At 43.3% G+C, this 19,974-nt stretch overlaps 1 protein-coding gene across 3 annotated transcripts in view; it reads left to right on the top strand.

Annotated features, from left to right (window-relative positions):
* Window positions 1–259: 259 nt before the first annotated feature.
* The window catches only part of Znf236 (zinc finger protein 236), an 89,184-nt gene continuing 69,469 nt past the window's right edge, over window positions 260–19,974 (top strand). Inside the window, exons 1-7 of one of the 3 annotated variants that reach the window (XM_059246650.1) lie at window positions 260–464; window positions 1,900–2,064; window positions 7,642–7,820; window positions 10,939–11,063; window positions 14,090–14,262; window positions 15,548–15,691; window positions 19,585–19,788. In XM_059246650.1, the coding sequence (XP_059102633.1) occupies window positions 438–464; window positions 1,900–2,064; window positions 7,642–7,820; window positions 10,939–11,063; window positions 14,090–14,262; window positions 15,548–15,691; window positions 19,585–19,788 (1,017 nt within the window). In that variant the 5' untranslated portion in view covers window positions 260–437. The remainder of the gene's footprint in view (window positions 465–1,899; window positions 2,065–7,641; window positions 7,821–10,938; window positions 11,064–14,089; window positions 14,263–15,547; window positions 15,692–19,584; window positions 19,789–19,974) is intronic. The other 2 variants (XR_009375358.1, XM_059246649.1) reach the window with 2 other exon arrangements.

Genomic DNA, 19,974 nt, shown 5'->3' with positions numbered 1-19,974 from the left:
TGTTTTTAATAATAGCCAAGTGAGGGGTTAGAGAGATGGCTCAGTGGTTAAGAGCACTTACTGTTCTTCTAAAGGACCTGGGTTCAATTCCCAGCACCCACATGTCAGTTTCCAACCATCTATAACTCGAGTTCTCGGAGATCCAGTGCCTTGTTCTGGCCTCTGAGGGCACAGTATACATGACCACATGGTGCACAAGACGTGTATGTAGGCAAAACATCCATAAATGTGAAACAACAATATAAAGAGCTGGAAATAGCCAAAGGACTTAGTTTTATTTATGTAATGTGACTGACAGCTGGTATTCGTGAAATTTTATAGATGGCGTTTTGGCGTTGCACGATGATGACATTGACGATGACTGTCAGATACCAAGTTTCCACAAATGTGAAATCTGTTTGCTGTCTTTTCCAAAAGAGTCACAGTTTCAGCGTCACATGAGGGAGCATGAGCAAAATGACAAGGTGGGTGTTCCTAAAAGGACTGCAGAACGAGGGTTCTGAATTTGGAGGTGGTATAGAGTCAACATGTGAGAGGAAAATTGTAGCTCATTTCACAGTATGTAAACATTTGGCATTCTTTGAGAATGTGCTCTAGTGAATGTCTGTATTGAATTGTTTCCCATACAACTGTATTCAGGGTGGTTATTTTGAAAGTGTTTTCCTTAGAGGGCGTTTTCCTTTCAGGTTGTCTTTATGGCACTCTTGAGGCTTTAGATTTTGTTTAACAGGAGTCAGTACTGTCTTCGGGGATGGCTGGAGGTGAGGATTATATGCAGGGCCTTGTGTGTGTTTAGCATGGGTTCTTCCATTGAGCTGCTCCTTCTAGCCCCTGATACCCTTGTGTCCTTCTAAAGAGAGAGTTGAACCCTTTTATGCTAATCCTTCCAGATATGACATAATGGTATAGATGGAAAGCAGCTTAAAGTACAGTGAAAAGGAGTGGCTGATGGTGCTTGGCTCAGAGAGCTGAAGCTGGTCTCTCTGGAGACGGGGAGTAATGAATGGCTCAGGTTTCACTTCACATGTTGTCACATGTGCTGGTGGAAGACATGGCCTGTGCTTTCCCAAGTCCCAGTCTGAGGGGCCGCAGAGAAACACCAGCCATTGCTTTGCCTTTCTCTTCACAGGTAAGAGAATGTTGCCCACATCGAAACTTTGGACTGAGGGAAGCAACTGTTGAAATCTAGAGGAAAACTTAAGTTTCCTAATTTTTCTAAAAGTGATTTTGTTCACAATGAGTGAGTTTGTCAGAAATGGAAGGAGAACCTAATCTAATGGGCTGAACTTTCTCACATCTCACAGGGGACTACAACCCAATAGATTTGTTTTCAGTATTTCACATTAGAAATAGTTTTGGAGTTAGGTATTGTGTCACATGCTTATCCCAACACTTGGGAGGTGGAGGCAGGAGGATTGAGAGTTTGGGACTGGCTAATATAATGTTCCCTACCATCAAGAAAAGAAAGTCAGTATTTTTTTTTAACGTTTTATAAAATCTTTATTGACAAATAATTTACCTAGTATGCAATTTGCCTGTTTGCACAATTTGCTAGACTTTAGTTCAGCATCCTCATAGGCCCATGACACACACCATCACCACTTTCTATTTTAGAACATTGCTGTCTTCAATTTCATGCACACATATAATGTATGGTGATTACATTACACCTTTTTTTTTGTTTTTTGTTTTTTTTTGAGACAGGGTTTCTCTGTGTAGCTTTGCGCCTTTCCTGGAACTCACTCTGTAGACCAGGCTGGCCTCGAACTCACAGATATCTGCCTGGCTCTGCCTCTCAAGTGCTGGGATTGAAGATGTGCACCATCACACCTGGTACTTACTATTTTAATGACATCTTTGGAAAGATCGTAACTCAGTTTCTTTTTTTCTGTCAAATAGCCACACCGATGTGACCAGTGTCCCCAAACATTTAATGTTGAGTTCAACCTGACACTTCATAAATGTACACATAATGCAGAAGATCCTGTCTGTCCTGTGTGCAACAAGCGGTTCTCCCGAGTGGCCAGTCTCAAAGCACATATTATGCTCCATGAGAAGGAAGAGGTAAGTGTTTAACATGTATTTGTTACTGATTGTTAAATGCATTAATCGTTAGCCTGATTTTACACAGGGCTGACTTTAAAAGCTTCTTTACTTCTGAAACCTCAGTTCTAGAGCATTTGCCTGTTACCACGTCAGCTACCTCTGTTACTAGCTCAGTCTACTCTACCCATGATAAAGATCACAAGTAAGCAAGAAAGACCATTCAGGAGACTATCTGACATAATGTTCCAGTGTAGAGGGGCAGCATAGTAGAGTATCTTCTGGGTGTCTTGAATAGTAATCTGAAAAGCCTGATTATACAGCCAGGAGGGGGGTTGTGGCATGCAAATGTATGATTATAATTTGTACCAATCGCAGAGTCTCATGTGAGGACCAATAGGCCATGAGTTAAAGAAATTAATTTTTTTTAAATTCAGGGCGGGGATGGGGTGGTGGTGCTTCTCACTCTGACCTGTTTGAGAAATGAGCAGAATCATGTAGATTCTTTAGGGCTTTTCTTTCCTGGAGTAGTCTTCCCAAGCTGATGTCATTTGTCTGGATGATTGTGATGGAGCAAGTCCTGGAGTAGAAACTATGCCGATGGAGGTTAGCTTTTTCTTTTTTTTTTGGTTTTTCGAGACAGGGTTTATCTGTGTAGTGTAGCCCTAGCTGTCCTGGAACTAGCTCTCTCGAACTCACAGAGATCCACCTGCCTCTGCCTCTTGAGTGCTGGGATTAAAGGTGTGCGCCACCATTGTCCATCGAGCATAGCTTCTGTAAAGCATCTGACGTGTCCAGACAGTGGCTTGCCATGGCGACACTCGTTGGGCAGAGGAGAGGCTGCCCCGCACTAGAGGCAGTCTCTTACTCCCTGTGGCGCACGCCTTCAATCCCAGCACTCGGGAGGCAGAGCCAGGCGGATCTCTGTGAGTTCGAGGCCAGCCTGGACTACAGAGTGAGATCCAGGACAGGTGCAAAGCTACACAGAGAAACGCTGTCTCGAAAAACCAAAAAAAAAAAAAAAAAAAAAAAAAACCCAAAAAAAACCATTTGTATTGGCCTTCTGCTTTTCCCAGCAGTGAGTATTGAACCTGCCAAGCAAATGCTCTATCACTGAGTTGTACCCCAACGTGTACATTTTTTAAATTAATTAATTAATTTTTAATTTTGAAACAAGGTTTTTCTAAGTTTTCCAGACTGGCCTTGAGTTCACTCTGTAGTCCATGCAGGCCCTGAACATACAGCCTTTTGTCTTCAGCCTTCCAAGTAGTTGGGATTACAGGCCTGTCCCCCAAGGTCTTGACCTTAATAATGATGTCTTCTCAAATGTTGAAGTGGATTTAATCCTGTTAACTGCCCTAGGCACGTGGGAACCCTGTGTTGGAAATGGGAACAGAGTACAGGTGGGGGCAAGTACACAGGTTGTCCCCCACTGCTCAGAACCAGTGATTGTGCAGCCTCATGGTGTGTGTGTCTCTGAGGTCGGGGCTGTGAAGTACGTGCTGTGGGAAAACAAGGGGCTGAGCCCAGGGGTGACGGTAAGAGAGTCTGATGAGCTGTAGAGTCGAGGCTGTGAGGTGAAACGCAGGCATGGTAGTAATTTGGAGGGTAAGATCACTGGGTGAAGGTCTTTGAAGTTCTGCTTGTACTCTGTGTTCTGGCCAGGCCCGTTTCCAGGCTCACAGTAAAGAATGGACATGCTTTCCCATGGGCACACTTACCCTGTTTTTGTTTGTTTTGATAGGGTCTGATGTCTCCCAGGCTGACCTGGAAATCCCTGTGTAGTCAAGGATGACCTAAAATGTCTCCTACCTCTACTTGTAGAGGAGTGCTGAGCTGCAGGTGTGCTGTATCACCCAGTCTGCATTGCTGGGGTCACACGCAGGCACCCTACAGTTGATTAGGCAAGCACTTCAGCCAGTCTCCATCCCTAACCAGTTCTATGTCATCTAACCCCAGCATCTGTGTAGGACACACAACAGCTTTTTGTTCTCTCTTCTATCCTTCATACTTAACGTTTGTTTTGCTTTTCTTTGTGACTAGAAAGAGGGATGTATAGTCATTCATCACTTCTAAAAGGCTTTGGATTTTCACACGATATTTTCAAAACCGTGCTTTCATTGTGGTTACTCTTCTGCAAACTTGGTTCAAGTTCTTTTCTAGGTGGGTTCCAGGAGGAGCTTGCAGTTGTTTGCTACGGGCTCCATTTGCTGGGGCCCTTGTTCTGTTGTCATGGGGTCACCAAAGGTTACTCCTGGGGCTAGAGAGACGGCTCAGTGTTGGGAGCACAGGCTGCTCTTGGGGAGGACCTGGGTTTGGTTCCTAGCACCCACTTGGTAGCTCACAACTGCCGGTAACTTCAGTTCCAGAAAAATCTCATGCCCTCTTCTGGCCTCTTTGAGTGCTGCATGCATGCGGTACATACGTGCAGATTGAACACTCATAGATAAAATAAACATCAGTAATAGGATTTTTAAAAGTTACTCTTGAAATCTACGCTTGTTGTTTATAAATTGATTTGAAAATAACATAAAAACACATTTTGATATATGTACATAGGAAGCATAAGTGACTTTTTAGTTTAAGATTACCCCTGATAGAGGCATTTTTAGAATATTGTAAACATTTTCCTTACTGCTCTGCTGAAATTAGTAGTCTCAAATCCCTTGAGATCAGTATTCTATCAAGTTATTCAAACTAGGGAAGAAAAATAACTGTAGTTTCTAAATATTAAGAATATTTCCTTACAGTTCACATAATTATTAAAGTTAATGTTCTTTATTGAGTGTAGTCATCTCCCTTACAGGGTGCTATCGGATGTTTGGGGAATAGCAGATGCATCCCCTAATACTTGGCAGACCTGGCAGTTCACAGGGAGGCTGTGCACACTTGTTGATTGTTGTGATGTCGGGTGGGTCCTGTTTATGTAATGGAGGAAGCGGGTTCTTTGGGGGGAATTTGGAATACTTGATGCATTGAGCATTATTTTGGAGTCCATGCAGAGACTAGGAGAGATTGGCCCCTGGAATGCTGGGGCTCTGCAGGACAGTGCAGCATATTGAGATTGGAGAGGCTGATGAGAGATGAATCAGTGTTCAGGCCTGCTGAAGGAAGGCTTCCATTTCAGGAGCTCTGAGGCTGGAGAGCAGTCTTAATCTTGTGTACTCTGGCTCTTCAGAGATAGTATATCGTCAGCCGAGTGCGTGCTGTGTGAAATTTTCTCCATGTACTCCATTGGCTACTCAGGAGCATTATAATTACCTAAGATAGTGTATGAGGAGACTTGATGCTACCGAGGATGTGGAGGATGCAGAGACTTCCTCAGTTATCTCTGGGCTACTGAGACAGGAGGAAGGTCAGGTCAGGAGCAGAGAGACAGTGATGGCATATGTTGACTTTGGTTCTAGAGATGTGCTTCACCATCCTTTCTTCCCTGAGCCAATTGTATAGAAACCAGTGTCTTCACACAGGCATATTCTGAGAGATGTGTGCGTGATGTCCATGTAGATCCCTTCCCAAATGTGTTCATTTGACCATTCTGTAAAACAGGGAGAGAGCTGGGTGGTGGTGGCGCATGCCTTTAATCCCAGCACTCGGGAAGCAGAGGCAGGAGGATCTCTGTGAGTCTGACGCCAGCCTGGTCTACAGAACTGGTTCCAGGACAGTCAAACCTTGTCTCAAAAAACCAACCAACAAACAAGTGAGAGAAAAGGTGGTGGTGGGAGCCTAGCAGCAAGGGAGCAAGGTGGGGATGTCATTCATGGAGTATTTCTATCCTTATTTTCATGTGGACGTATGTGTGCCTGAGTCTACATGTGTGCACCATGTGCACTCTTGGTACCCAGGGAGGTCAGAAGAGGCATCTTTTCTCCTGGAACTGTGTTTACATGCAGGTCCTCTGGAAGAGTGGCCAGTGCTCTTCACAACTGAGCTGTCTCTCCAGCTCCTGTCTTGTAGTTTTGAGCCTGGATAAGGGATAGAATTATTAATAAAAATTATTAATAAAAAATAAATACTTTCTCTGCCAAACTCATTCATGGATTGGGATTGTTAATTTTTTTCCTTTTGGCAGTATCCTAGAGTAAATTTTCATTATTTTCCAAGTTACTAACAATCTAGTAGTTTATTAATTCATTAAGTCATTGTATTATAATGTCAATTTGAAATCAGTATTAGATTTCTTAAGTTTATTCCCTTCATTCTTAACCTTTTTCTACAGCAGAGCTATAAGTATAGCCAGTTAATAACCTAATTTTACTGAACTTTGCATTCAAAACTGATATATAGAATAATAGAGGAATTCTGACGGAAAGAAATAGAAGGACTGGGGATCTAACTCAGCTGGCAGAGTTAACCCCCAATACTACATAAAGAGGGAGTTGTGGCCTAGGCCTGTAACCCTAGCCACCTACCCAGGGGAGGTAGATCAAGGAAGATCAGAAGTTCAAGGTCATCCTGGGTGCATAGTGAGTTTGAGGCTAGCTGGGGTTATATGAAACCATGCTTCACAACAAAGAAAAATGACCTTTTTTTGATTTGGAACTGATAATAATAGTTTATACTCATGGGCAGTTCACTAGGGTCATGACATAAGTCAGCGCTGTACACGAAACTGCACATGTGTCTTCATCCAGCACTGGCCATCTGTAGAAGTAATTATCATTGCCATGCTCTTTTGTCATTGCTATTGTTTCTCTTCACTTGCCCTCTTCTTCTATGGGGGCTGGAAGTGAGCCCACCAGGCTCATGTCGTTATCACAGACGGCCCCGTGGTCACTCCACAGTGGCTAGCCCACGCTGTCCAGTCAGAGTGGACTGGAGTAACTGCCTTCTAGTAGCCACATTACTCCATAAAGCCCTCAATAACCTGGGTATCGTGGCGCACACCATTAATCTCACCATTCAGGAGATAGAGGTAGGCAGATCTCATGAGTTTGAGGCTAGCTTTTCCTACGTAGTGAGTTCCAGGCCAGCCAGAGCTACAGAATGAAACTCTGTCTAACAAAAACTAAAAACCCAAACCAAAGCAAAAAACCCTCATTAAGCAGGTGAGATGATTGTTAAAATATACTTAGATATAAGCTATTCAAGTCCTTAAGACTGGAGGGTTTTTGATGGTTTTGGTTTGGGCACAGGGTAAGTCCTCTGGGTCCCCTACTTAGTAGTCTTGTTGCCCATGTGGGTTACTTGGCCTGTAGTCAAAACTCAGTGGACAGTGAGGCATTTCCATTGACAGATGTGTCACCTGCCATTGCTTTATGGTGTTCTGTAGATTACAATCTCACCTAGAAGTCTTTTCTGACCTTTTTGTGTTGAAGTCCTTCTGTTTCTCTGAAGTTTTCTTGGAACACGTGAACCAGTTGCCAAGTGCCCAGTAGCTTTTTGATATAGAATTCAGTTTGTTTGAAAATTGTGGTTTTTGTTTTTTATCCTTTACTGGTAGAAATGATTGTTATACATTCCAATTTGGACACAATGATGCATTTTTGAGAGGCGAGGGTGATATTTATTCCAGAGGAAGGTATCATTTGTGGACTGATGTTCACAGTGGCACCAGTTCTTTTAAGGAGCGGTGGCTTGGAAATGTTCCTTTTCCAGAACCTCATTTGCTCTGAGTGTGGGGATGAGTTCACGCTGCACAGCCAGCTGGCCATACACATGGAGGAGCACCGGCAGGAGCTGGCAAACAACCGAGCCCACACCTGCAAGGCCTGTAAGGAGGAGTTCGAGACGACGCCCGAGCTGAAGGAGCACATGAAGACTCACTGTAAAGTTAGGTATGGGTCATTCCCAGACTAGCACAGTAAAAACCCTGTGGGATACAGAAAACTGGCCTGCTTTGCTGTGGTTGACTCACGTGTTTGGTGGTGTAGGAAGAAAAGCAGCAAATGTGAGCACACAGCTGATTTGGTCTGGTGTCACACTGTTGTTAACATGTTCGAGTAGAAGTTTAGTTTCCTTACGGGTGTTTGGGTCCATACACATACTCCTGGCCACATCTAACAGGTTTTGCAGGTTCTTAAATTTTACCTGTTCTTACTTATGTGGTTTCTTTACTTTTTATTTTTTAAAAAACTTTCAAAATTTATTTTTGACAATTTGATACATGTATATAATGTTTTTTGATCATATTCACCCATTCCCTTCTTTCCTACTTCCTCTCTGCAATTCTTCTTTCCAGCACTTCTCATTCTTATTTTTTTTAACGTTTTATAAAATTTTTATTGACAAATAATTCACCTAATATACAATTTGCCTGTTTGCACAATTTGCTAGACTTTAGTCCAGCATCCTCATAGGCCCATGACACCATCACCACTTTCTATTTTAGAACATCGCTGTCTTCAATTTCATGCACACAGGGCCGGGCGGTGGTGGCGCACGCCTTTAATCCCAGCACTTGGGAGGCAGAGCCAGGCGGATCTCTGTGAGTTCGAGGCCAGCCTGGTCTACCAAGTGAGTTCCAGGAAAGGCGCAAAGCTACACAGAGAAACCCTGTCTCGAAAAACCAAAAAAAAAAAAAAAAAACCAAAAAAACAATTTCATGCACACATATAATGTATGGTGATTACATTCCACCTTATTTTTTTTTTAAATGAACATAATATTTGCAATTGTAACCATTTTCAAGTTCACAATTCATTGGCATGAATTACATTCAAGATATTAATTACACTCATCTCATTCCTATTTTCACGATTTTTTTTTAATGGCCACCAAATTTAGTTAGGTTTGCTTGCATGTGCATGATTGTGGTATTATTTACTGGATCGTGGACAGCTTACAAGTGGCTATCCTCCTGCAGCAAAAGCAGCCAGGAACTGCCAATGGCTCCTCAGGCAGGGCTGAGGCCTCCTGAAAGCTGATAGGTCAGTATTGTACAGATCTGTGCAGGCAAGCACAGCTGCTGTGCGCTCATGAGCGCAGTGGCCACATGTTGTCTAGGAAGCTGCTTCGCAGCACCCCTCCTTATCCTCTGGCTCTCAATTCTTAATGCTCCTTCTTCTCCAGTGGTCCCTGAGCCTTGGGGTGGGGAGGAATTTTTGTTTTTTAGTAACAAAGAAGTAAAGGAGGTTGTCCTGGCTGCCGGGATTCCCTTTCCTGGTGGTGGTCATCAGCTGTCACTTTGACTGAGCTGACTTCTGGTGTCTTCTGTTGTTTTTGGTTGTGTATGTGGGTTTTTGTTTATTTGTTTTAAAGATAGGGTCTCTCTCTGTAGCCCATGTTGGCCTCCTGCTCATGGAGATCCCGAGTATTAGGATAACAGGTATATGCCTCTGTGCTGGTCACCAAGCTGATTCTGACAGACTGCTCTAAAGGACAGTGTCAGCGATTCTTCAGCAGTTCTGTTATCAATTTAGTCTGCCACCATGCCAAGGTTCAATGGTTAGGAAATGTCATATTTTTAACAAGAAGTCTTATACCAGTTAACTCAGAAAGTTTATGGAGTCTATAAACACTGGGCAACATGTAATATACTCCTAGGGTGCACTTTAGACAGGGGAACCGAGAAGGTGGTTCCTGCCTCCTGTCTTTCACGTTCACTTTGCCTATTGTTGACTAATATCCCCATTACTTTAGTGTCTGATTTGTTTTTGTTTTATTGAGACAGGATTTTGCTGCATAGTCCAGGCTGACCTTAAACTTACCATTCTCTTACCTCCATATCCTGAGTGCTAGGTTACAGGCATGCATTGCTATTTCAGTGGTTTTTACTTTAAAAATACAGTGTGGGTTGGGAATGTATCTCATTTGGTTGAGTGCTTGCCTACCATGCACAAAGTTCTGGGTTTAGTCCCCAGCACTCTAGCATGTGTGATGGTGCATGTGTGTAGTCTTAGCAGTAGGGAAGCAGTGGCAGGATCACCGGAAGTGTTCTCATTCTCTCTCTACATGTGAGTCTGTGTACGTGTATAGAGAAGACATGCTTTCTACACACGCTGGCTTCAGGAGCTGACTGGAAAGGTATGGGTGGTTGCTTTTCTCATGGACAGCCTTAGCAGGAGGGCAGCAGGCTGCCAGGAGGCTATGTGTTCTGTGGGTAGGCCGTGCTCTCCTGCACTGTTGGTGGCTGGTAGGTGGCATGATAAGAGTAAAACACGCAGCTTTTGAAGATGGATTTGGAGAATCCGTGTGAGGTCTTAAGATCTGAACCTAAGGAGTTTCCAGTTCTTGACGTGAAAAGGAACAGGTTGACATGGCACAGGGTTCTTTTTTCTTCTTTTTTTTTGTTAGTGCAAGAGATTTATTGGGAGAGGGGAGGGAGAGTGAAAGAGTGAAAGGCCATCTTCGAGTGGGGACATGAGAGAGGCAGACAGACAGACAGACAGACAGGAAAACAAGAGGAACAAGAGTGGGCACTGACGGACAGGCACTTTTAAGGGGTATGCATGTCGCAGAGCTGACAGTGGAAAGGCACCTGGTGGCAGGTGATGACGTAACTGCTCCGAGGCTGAGGCAGGGGCACAGGGTTCTTTTTGATGTTTGGCTGTTGCTGCTGGCCAGCCAGTGTCCAGGGAGGTCAAGTCAAGAGTCAGTTGTCTAGCTGTGTGGTGGAAGGTACTGCTGATCACAGAGAGCTGTGGGAGAGCATGGACTTGTCGGTGGAGAACTCCTATCTGCATGGGCCTCTATGCTGACTGAACCAACAAAACGTGCTTTAAAAGATAACCTTCTCATTTGCTTCCCAGTCACTGTCAGGGCTGGAACAAACCAAGCTTCCCTTTTCACAAGACTCATAAATGTGTGCTTTTGTGTTTGTATGTTGGACAGATAAATGTCTGATTTATCATTAAAGCATGTTCTGATGACCACCCAGCTGACCTCTGTGGTAGTAGTTCACTTAGAAACTGTAATGTAAGGATGACTCAATGTTTTCCCCGTATGTCGTACTAGGGCATCAGGTACAAGATCTTACAATCGGAACGTTGACAGGAGCAGCTTCACATACTCGTGCCCACACTGTGGAAAGACATTTCAAAAGCCCAGTCAGTTAACGCGACACATAAGGATACACACAGGTATGAGAAACATACGTTTTCCCATGGTTTATTATGTGACTTAAAGGAAAGAAAATGTGCTTACTGTTAATTCAACTTGTAGTTTAACCCTAGCTTTTCTGTAGTTCACTGTACAGCCTCAGTGCAGTTAGCTAATGTTTCTGATTTCATTCTCTGAAAAGTGGAGAGTCTGTGTATGTCAGGTAGTTGTTCTAGATTACAAATGAAAAAATGCAGAGACGTGTTTGGGTCCGGTGAGCTCCAGTCAGTTGGAGTTGACATTACGGTTGTTACTTGTGTGGCACCTGGGCTAGTTAGATCTACAGAAGTAAAGGCAGCACAGGGTCTGTGTGGGTGACAATTTGGCTTTAATGAAGCAGGCTACAGAATGCTAAGGCAGCTGGGCATGGCAGGACAGACCTGTAATCCTAGCACTCAGGAGGCTGAGGTAGGAAGATAGGGCTTTGGGGACACCTTAGCTACATAGTGAGTTCCAGGCCAGCCTGGTCTACAGTTTGAGACTCTGCTTCACAAAACCAATCGACTAACCAACTAAACAGCATTAAAATAACAAAACCCTTATTTCTCCATGTATTACCTTGTTTGCTTGTTAGGCTTGCTTGAGTATTTGAAATGAATACAGTATTCACAACCGAATAGTCTTTGCCATTTTGTGTAAGACAGTTTATGCTATTGTGAGTAGTGCATGTGTTCTCTAGAGAAGGATGAAGGAAATGGCAAATGTGTATATATTAAAATGAAGACAGTAACGACCCGTGCTCTGGATTGTTTGATTCACAGTGGCAGAACAGCGTGGAATTAGAGCTGTTTGGCTGGCTGCTTTGACCAGTTCTGACTGTGCTGTGCTGCTCTTTACATTTTTTGTGTGTCCTAATGAAATGTCTCATATTCTGTATTGCAGAATCACTCAGATAATTTCTTAGCTCACTTATATGCCAGTATAAAGTTGATATTTTCAGAGCATCATTCCATGTTTCCTAAATCAAGGGAAGAAAAACGTGCTGTCTTTAGAATGTTGGCATGGAGACATGGTTTAGGTGGTTGAGTACTTGTCCATCATGCATAAAGTCCTGGATTCAGTTCCTGGTACTACACAAACTAGATTGTGGTGGTATATGCTTGTCATCCTAGCATTTGGGAGGTGGAGGCAGGAGGATCAAAAGTTCAAGGTCAGCCAGGCATGGTAATGCACACCTTTGATACCAACACTCTGGAGGCAGAAGCAGGGGAGCTGTGTGAGTTCAAGGCTACCTTGGTCTACATAGGGAATTCTAGACCAGAAGGGATATATGATGAGACCTTGTCTCAAAAAGAGTAAAGTTTAAGGTCATCATTAACTATAGTAAGTTTGAGGCCAGTCTGGGATACATGAAACCCTGTATCAAAAGGAAAAATGTGATAAAACATTGTGTTTTAGAGAGTTAAGTTCTAGCTTATCTTCCTTTAATGAAAAAAATAGCTTGAAGGGGTTACATCTCTTAAAGTAGGAGCATGCAAAGAAAACAGTACTTAACACTGCTTTCTTAGGCCTTTTATACCGTTAACAGTTTGATGTCTGCTCCTTGAGATGCTCCATAAATGCATACATCAGAGTAGCGCATTCCCTAGGCACAAATGCTGTTAGACACTTTCATGTGATTTTGGGAATTGACCATATGTCCTCTTCTTGGCATTGAGCTTTTCATCTCACTTAGTCATCATGGCTGGCCTCTTGAGTGCATGGAATGCTGGGGAAGTCCTCAGCATCTTCTTACTAGCTTGCAAGGCTCGAGAGCAGGTAGGCTAACAAACATGCTCCTAAGTAGAAGGCTCCTGGGTTCTCCGCTTGGTCTTTGAGTAGGTGTACCTCATGTGACGTGATGATGTGATGTGGTGATCTTCATGGGGTACTGCTTCAGTTCTATGAACCCCATCTAGGAAAGGTGAGGTGCATCTCAGCTAATACCACTAGAACAGAAAGGATGCCTCTGGTAAGGACACCCCATGCCTAGGACCCACAGTTCTTGCTGAGCATCCTAGCTGTGTGTCCCTCCCCAGTGGTACCTTTTCTCTAAGATCACTCCCATCTCCATCTCAGTAATTTTCTTAACTCCGAGCTCGGTTCAGAGAAGTAGGGAATCTATCTGCTCATATATTTCCCAAGGAATGGAATTTTTAAGACATTGAACTAGTCTGTAGTTAGATTTTAACTACATAATTTTCTCTTTTCAGTCATTTATCAGTGAATGACTACCTATAGAATGATAATGCATGTGACATACTGAAGTTAAAAGTCATGAACAGGACAGTTAAAAACCTTTCTTTCTTGGAGCATGTATCGTAAGACGAGTTGAATAATAAGTGAACTGTCAAAAGTTACTGATTACAGGTCATATGGAGGGAATTAAGCAGAAAAGGGGAGCAAGGATTACAGGATAGACATGGGGGATTTTGAAATCAACTAGAATTGGTTGAAAAGTCATTCTTGTGATACTGTGGCAGGGGCAGAAGAACCATGAGGGAGCAAGCTGTGTGGGTTCTCAGGGAGGATGGGCAGGCCTAGGTGGCAGACCTTCAGTGTGAGGGAACAGAAGTTCAGTAGAGAGCAGCAGCTGAGTGGGACTGAGAAGCTCTGGAGGCACTGAGCAAAGCAAGCTTCCTGTGCTGTCATTCAGAAAGAGTCCCTCTGTTGAGGGCAGCCCAGCCAGGGCCTGGTGGAAGCCGCAGGGCTGCTCAGGGGTTAGGAGGAAGGATGGGCTGTACCCTGCGGAGGCAGTAGTTTGGGACAGTGAGCAGGGCTGGCCAGGGAGTAAGGAGGCTGAGAGAGAGGAAGAATGGCCCTGCAAGAGCTGCCATGGGGTTCGCTTGGGACATGGAAAGGTTTGTCTAAGACAGGTTGAAATTTTAAGAGACACCTGTATATATGAGTTTGGATCCCTGGGAGATGTTTTGGCTGGAGAGATAGGTTGGAGCCTTGAGTTTATGTGCCTTGTGTGTTTCTCGCCTCCTAAAATGCTCACGTGGTGATTCTTTTTCTCTCTGGCTAGGTGAAAGGCCGTTCAAATGCAGTGAGTGTGGAAAAGCTTTTAACCAGAAGGGGGCCCTGCAGACCCACATGATCAAGCACACAGGAGAAAAGCCGCACGCCTGTGCCTTTTGTCCTGCCGCCTTTTCTCAGAAGGGGAACCTGCAGTCCCATGTACAGAGGGTCCACTCAGAGGTGAGCATGGTGTTTGGGCTCTGTGCACTATCCCAGAGTGAGTTCCTGCCTAGCCTGAGAAAGTATGTTACAGTTTTGAAAAGGGCAGATTGAGCTATGTACAGTAACCTATTTTAGCAGAAATACCTGGATGGGAACATACTGCTTTGTTGTTGTTGACAGGTCTTGCTTTGGGGCTTCGGCTGCTGTGGTACTCAGCATGTAGCTTAGGCTGGCCTTGCATTCATAGCAGTCCTTCAGCTTCAGCTTCCTGAGTGTTGGGATCCTGTTTGCACTGTACCAGGCTCTTTTGGGTTTATTATATGTGGGAGAAATACAACATCCATCTTGTCTTCTTACTTTTACTAAGTATTTAAGAATGATAATACATTTGGTAGATGTGACCTGTCGACCATAATCATCAGTTTCAGCAATAGACACGGTCAAGTGTAAGAAGTGAAAGACAAGAAGTATAGCAGAAAGTGCTGGTCTTACCCAGACAGCCTGGAGCTGGCACGTGGCCCTGTGGCACACTTCTATACAGACCTAGCTGCACATTATTGCCTTGCTGTGTGGGTCAGCTCAAATGATCACAGTTGGCTTAATTGTAGATCTCCTGGAAACATTTGTGTTAGCTAGGTTAAACTTTGTTTTTTCTTTTTGCTTTTTGGTTTTTCAAGACAGGGTTTCTCTGTGTAGTTTTGGTGCCTACCCTGGATCTCGCTCTGTAGACCAGGCTGGCCTCCAACTTACAGAGATCCGCCTGGCTCTGCCTCCCGAGTGCTGGGATTAAAGGAGTGCGTCACCACTGCCTGACTTAAACTTTGTTTTAAGCAGTGTATCTATTAGTTATAGTGTCTTAGTTATGGCTTAATTACAGAATATAAAGGAATATTTTAACACAAATACTTTATTGTACAATGGAAACTATCATTAAAAAAACCAAATATGTATCTTCAAATTTTTTTCATGGAGTTAAACCTTAAGTACCATCTGGGGAGCTAAAAAAATGTAACAAAAATTGAATGACTGACACTTGGGGGTAGCTCTGCTGAAAGTTCTCGCTTTGCCGACATGAGGACTTGAGTTCAGTCTCCAGAATCCACACTGGGAAAAAAAAGCCAGGCGTGATGGCACACGCGTGTGACCCCAGTGCTGTGGAGGTGGAGACAGGCAGATCCCGAGGGCTTGCTGGTCAGCCCACCTAACTGAATCAGCAAGTTCTAGGCAAATTTTCTTTGCTATAACTTAAATATGCTCATCTATTACCTAAAGATTTGAAAAACGACTTTTTCCTTTTTTTAAGGTAAAAAATGGGCCCACTTATAACTGTACAGAATGTAGCTGCATTTTTAAAAGTTTAGGTAGCTTAAACACTCATATCAGCAAGATGCACATGGGTGGACCCTCGAATTCCACAAGTTCTTCAGAGACTGCACATGTTATAACGGTAAGTTTAATCATTTGATTTTTAGAGGGGCTTAAAAAAACAAAAACCCCAAATCTCATTTTAAATATGAACCTTTAAGTTAAGTATTTAGTACCAAAAAGTACAGTTAAGGTTTGCTAAGTAAGGTGTTTTGTTTTTTTCTCCTAATTCATGAAAATGAGTCTGTGTAAACTTCAGGGTAATGACACATAGTCTTGATGTTTGGCTTGTCATCTAAACTGTAGAAGTGGGAAAATTATCAGTAATTTATGGAATTCAGTTCTTGCAGTCAATGCTATTGATGACCATTAAATCTTGTTTATCTTTCATTTAAGAGTTAATCTGCTTTGTAGGTAATGTTTCTCATTTTCTCATGTGGCAGTAGTAATATCTCCTAAGTCTTTTGGAATATCAAATTCTGCTTTCTGGTACATGTATTTAGAAATGGAATGACTCTAAATACAGACAGGCATACTCAAACATGTTACCCAGAAAAACACAGTCCCACACAAATGCACACATGGACACACACACATTTTTGTGTGTGTTTTTCCTAGGATTTTATAACAGATTAATCAGTAACTTCTACCATATTTGATTGGTTGATAATAAATTACAAAATCAAAGCATAGAATGTAGTATCATTAAAGTTGTCTACAAAGTACAGAAGAATTTTCATTTATTTTGGGATTTTTTTTTTTTTTTTTTTTTTTTTTTTTTTTTTTTGGTTTTTCGAGACAGGGTTTCTCTGTGTAGCTTTGCACCTTTCCTGGGACTCACTTGGTAGTCCAGGCTGGCCTCGAACTCACAGAGATCCGCCTGGCTCTGCCTCCCGAGTGCTGGGATTAAAGGCGTGCGCCACTACCGCCCGGCTATTTTGGGATTTTAAAAATTGAATATTTTAGTATGTCAATAACCAAATAATAGTTTCACCATTTCCTTTGACAGTATGTAAATCAAAAGGTGGTTATACTAAATAATCTGGATAATAACTTGTGTGTGTATGAGAGAGAGGGAGCATGCTACAGAGAGAGAGAGAGAGAGGAGAGAGAGAATGAGCGTAAGAGAGAGAGAAAGCTGCGTCCACAACAGGATTGTTTCTTTTCTTTTTGGTTTTTCGAGACAGGGTTTCTCTGTGTACTTTTGGTGCCTGGCCTGGATCTCGCTCTGTAGACCTGGCTGGCCTCAAACTCACAGAGATCTGTCTGGCTCTGCCTCCTGAATGCTGGGATTAAGGCATGCGCCACCGCCGCCCAGCTGGATTGTTTCTTTTTTTAAACCTCTTTTTTTCTGAAGTGCATCACTTTCTTCTGAAATCCACTCCTGCTGCATCTGATCTGCTGCTTTCTTCTCCCCTCTTCCATCCTTCATGGCTCCTGCCATTTCTGGCGGCCTGTTTGTGTCTCAGAAGACAAAGTTAAGCCAGATTGCCATGCACAGCTGGTGAAGGCTTACTTTGTATGCATGTGACCAAGTGTATTCATCAGGGTTCTTTAGAGGAACAGAACTTACAGAATGAATGTCTATCTGTCTGTCTGTCTATCTATCTATCATCCATCTATCTCTTTTTTTTGTTTGTTGGTTTTTGTTTTTGTTTTTCAAGACAGGGTTTCTCTGTGTAGCTTTGCGCCTTTCCTGGAACTCACTTGGTAGCCCATGCTGGCCTCGAACTCACAGAGATCCGCTTGGCTCTGTCTCCCGAGTGCTGGGATTAAAGGCATGCACCACCACCACCTGGCCCATCTATCTTTTATCTATCTATCTATCTATCTATCTATCCATCCATTCATCCATCCTCCATTCATCTATCAATCATCTATCTATCTATCTATCTATCTATCTATCTATCTATCTATCTATCTGTCTGTCTAAATCTATCATCTGTCTGTCTGATCTATCTCTGTTGTTCGTCTGTCCATCCATCCATTCATTTATCCATCCATCCCATCCATCCATCTATCCATTCTTCATCCATCCATCCATCCATCTATCTATCTGTCAATCATTTATCTATTTAGATATCATCTGTCTGTCTATCATATGTCCCCCTCCCCCAAAGAGAATTTATTAGAATGGCTTACAGGCAGGCTGTGGTCCAGCTAGTCTAACAATGACTGTCTACCAACAGAAGGTCCAAGAATCCAATAGCTTCACAATCCACAAGGCTGCTATCTCAGAATGGTCTTCAGTATACCCCAGAATCCTGAAGAGTAGGCTCTAATGCCAGTGAAGGGATGGACTTGCTCGTGAGAGTGAGGACAATCAGGCAAAGAGAGCCAGCTGCCTTCCTCCATGTCCTTATAGTCTGTCCATAGAAGGGCTGGCCCAGATTTAAGGTGGAACTTCACACTTTGAATCCTCTGGATTAAAGGTGGATCTTCCCAACTCAAAAGATTTAATTATGAAAAACATCCCTCACAAGTATGCCTAGCCCTCTTTGGGTTTTAGTTAGTTCCAGATGTAGTCAAGTTGACAACCAAAAGTGGCCACCACGCCAGGGAACCTGTTTGCTTGTTTTTTCTTAAGTTTTAAATTTTTTGTTTGACTAGTCATTTTCACTCCCCTCCATTCATCTATTTCTTTTATCCTTCTCCCTCCCCACCTGGAACTCTTCTCCCCAACAAGTTCCCTTTCTACTTTCTGTGTGTGATCAGTGAAGTTTGTGTGAGGCCTGAGCATGGCTGTGAGTTACTTTACTGGAGCCATGGCTATGCCACTAAAAGAACGACACCACCTCCTTCCTCAGCTCTGAACTGCTAGTGGTCCCCCAGGGAGGGGTAGGACCCAGAGGCCCCTCCCTCATCCATAATGAATTGTTGAGGGATCCAGTTCCTACCCTCGTGCAGGTAACTATAGCTACAGTGAGTTCATGAGTGGGAAGGCTATGTCAGTGCCTCTTTTTGGCTACATGTCTCACCATCCTCTGGCTTGTATTCTTTCCATCCCTGTTCCTTGGGAACCCGCTCTTCAATGTGGTGTCAGAGCACAGAGGACTTTAGTTTGAGGGACTAAATGCCATAAAAAGCACCCTGAGTCTTGTTAAGATAGTTTGTATCTCTCTCCCTCCTTCCCCCTCTCTATATCTATCTATCTATCTATCTATCTATCTATCTATCTATCTATCTATCTATCTATCAGTCATCCATTGCCTGAAGGTAAGTTCCTTGTGGTTCTATGGAGGATGGCATGAGATTCTTTATCATCGTTTCAACATCATTTGTCTAGCAGTTTTAGGAATACAAGACTAAAACAGAATGTACAGTGACCTCCCAGTATTTTTCTCACTGCCAGTCGCTTTTGTTATTAGCGAACACTGTGTGGGGCTGGGGTACACTTGCTGTCATTGGTGAGTGACTACAGATATATTGTTACTAACTGTGTAGCTTCCTTTGGTCATTTGCATTCTGTAGGTGTAGATGAGTCTGTCCGCCTCTACAGCACTAGGCTTAACTTGCACTGCCCTTAACCGACTTTGGACCTGGCATCTCAGCTCCTGAGGTCTGGCAGGAATCAGGCTGGATTTTCTAGTACTTTCTTGGCTATATCATATCAGAAATGTGTTAAATATTTTGTCCACATTGGCCTCCCTCCCTTTCTTTGCCTTCATGTCTGTCTTTCCTTAATGTTATGGTTTTTTAATTCACTCAGTCAGTTTTCGTGGATAATGGGAAGATGAAGGTTGATAGCCTCTACCCCTCACATAAGAACTCTTAGACTTTTGTAGAAGGATTTATTGAGTGTCTTCTTATAAGAGCTAACATTGTGCCTCACAGAAATCCCTGGGGAATTACATTTCAGCTTTAAGTTTGGGAAGCAGCAGTAGCTTTTGATGCCATTAGAGAGGATGTTCCCTTAATATAGTTTGTGTTTAAATTAGAAGGTGCATTTTTAATGAAAATGTTGCTGTGTTCCAGGCCACGATCTTTCAGACTTTGCCTCTGCAGCAGATGGAAGCCCAGGTCTCATCAGTCTCTAGTCAGCAGAATTCTCAGGCAGTGACTGATGTCATTCAACAGCTTCTGGAACTGTCTGAGCCGGGGCCGGTAGAGGCACAGCAGTCCCCACAGTCTGGGCGGCAACTGAGTGTGACAGTGGGCATCAACCAGGACATCCTCCAGGTGAAGCATGCTTACCTACTGGGCAAGGCTTTCACGTTTGGGGTCTCAGAGATCAGGGTTTGTTAATGAGCAGTAGAGATGCAAGGAGTGTGGTTTAAAAATGTGGCCACATTGAAAATGATAGTAGTCAAACAAAATATGCCTATGTAGTCACCAACGGGAGGTGCTGAATTCTAAACAGTTTGT

This window comes from Peromyscus eremicus, chromosome 19 (assembly GCF_949786415.1).
Source record: "Peromyscus eremicus chromosome 19, PerEre_H2_v1, whole genome shotgun sequence".
NCBI lineage: Eukaryota > Metazoa > Chordata > Mammalia > Rodentia > Cricetidae > Peromyscus > Peromyscus eremicus.
The sequence above is the reverse complement of the archived record's forward strand: the minus strand, read 5'-3'. Positions and strand labels throughout refer to the sequence as shown.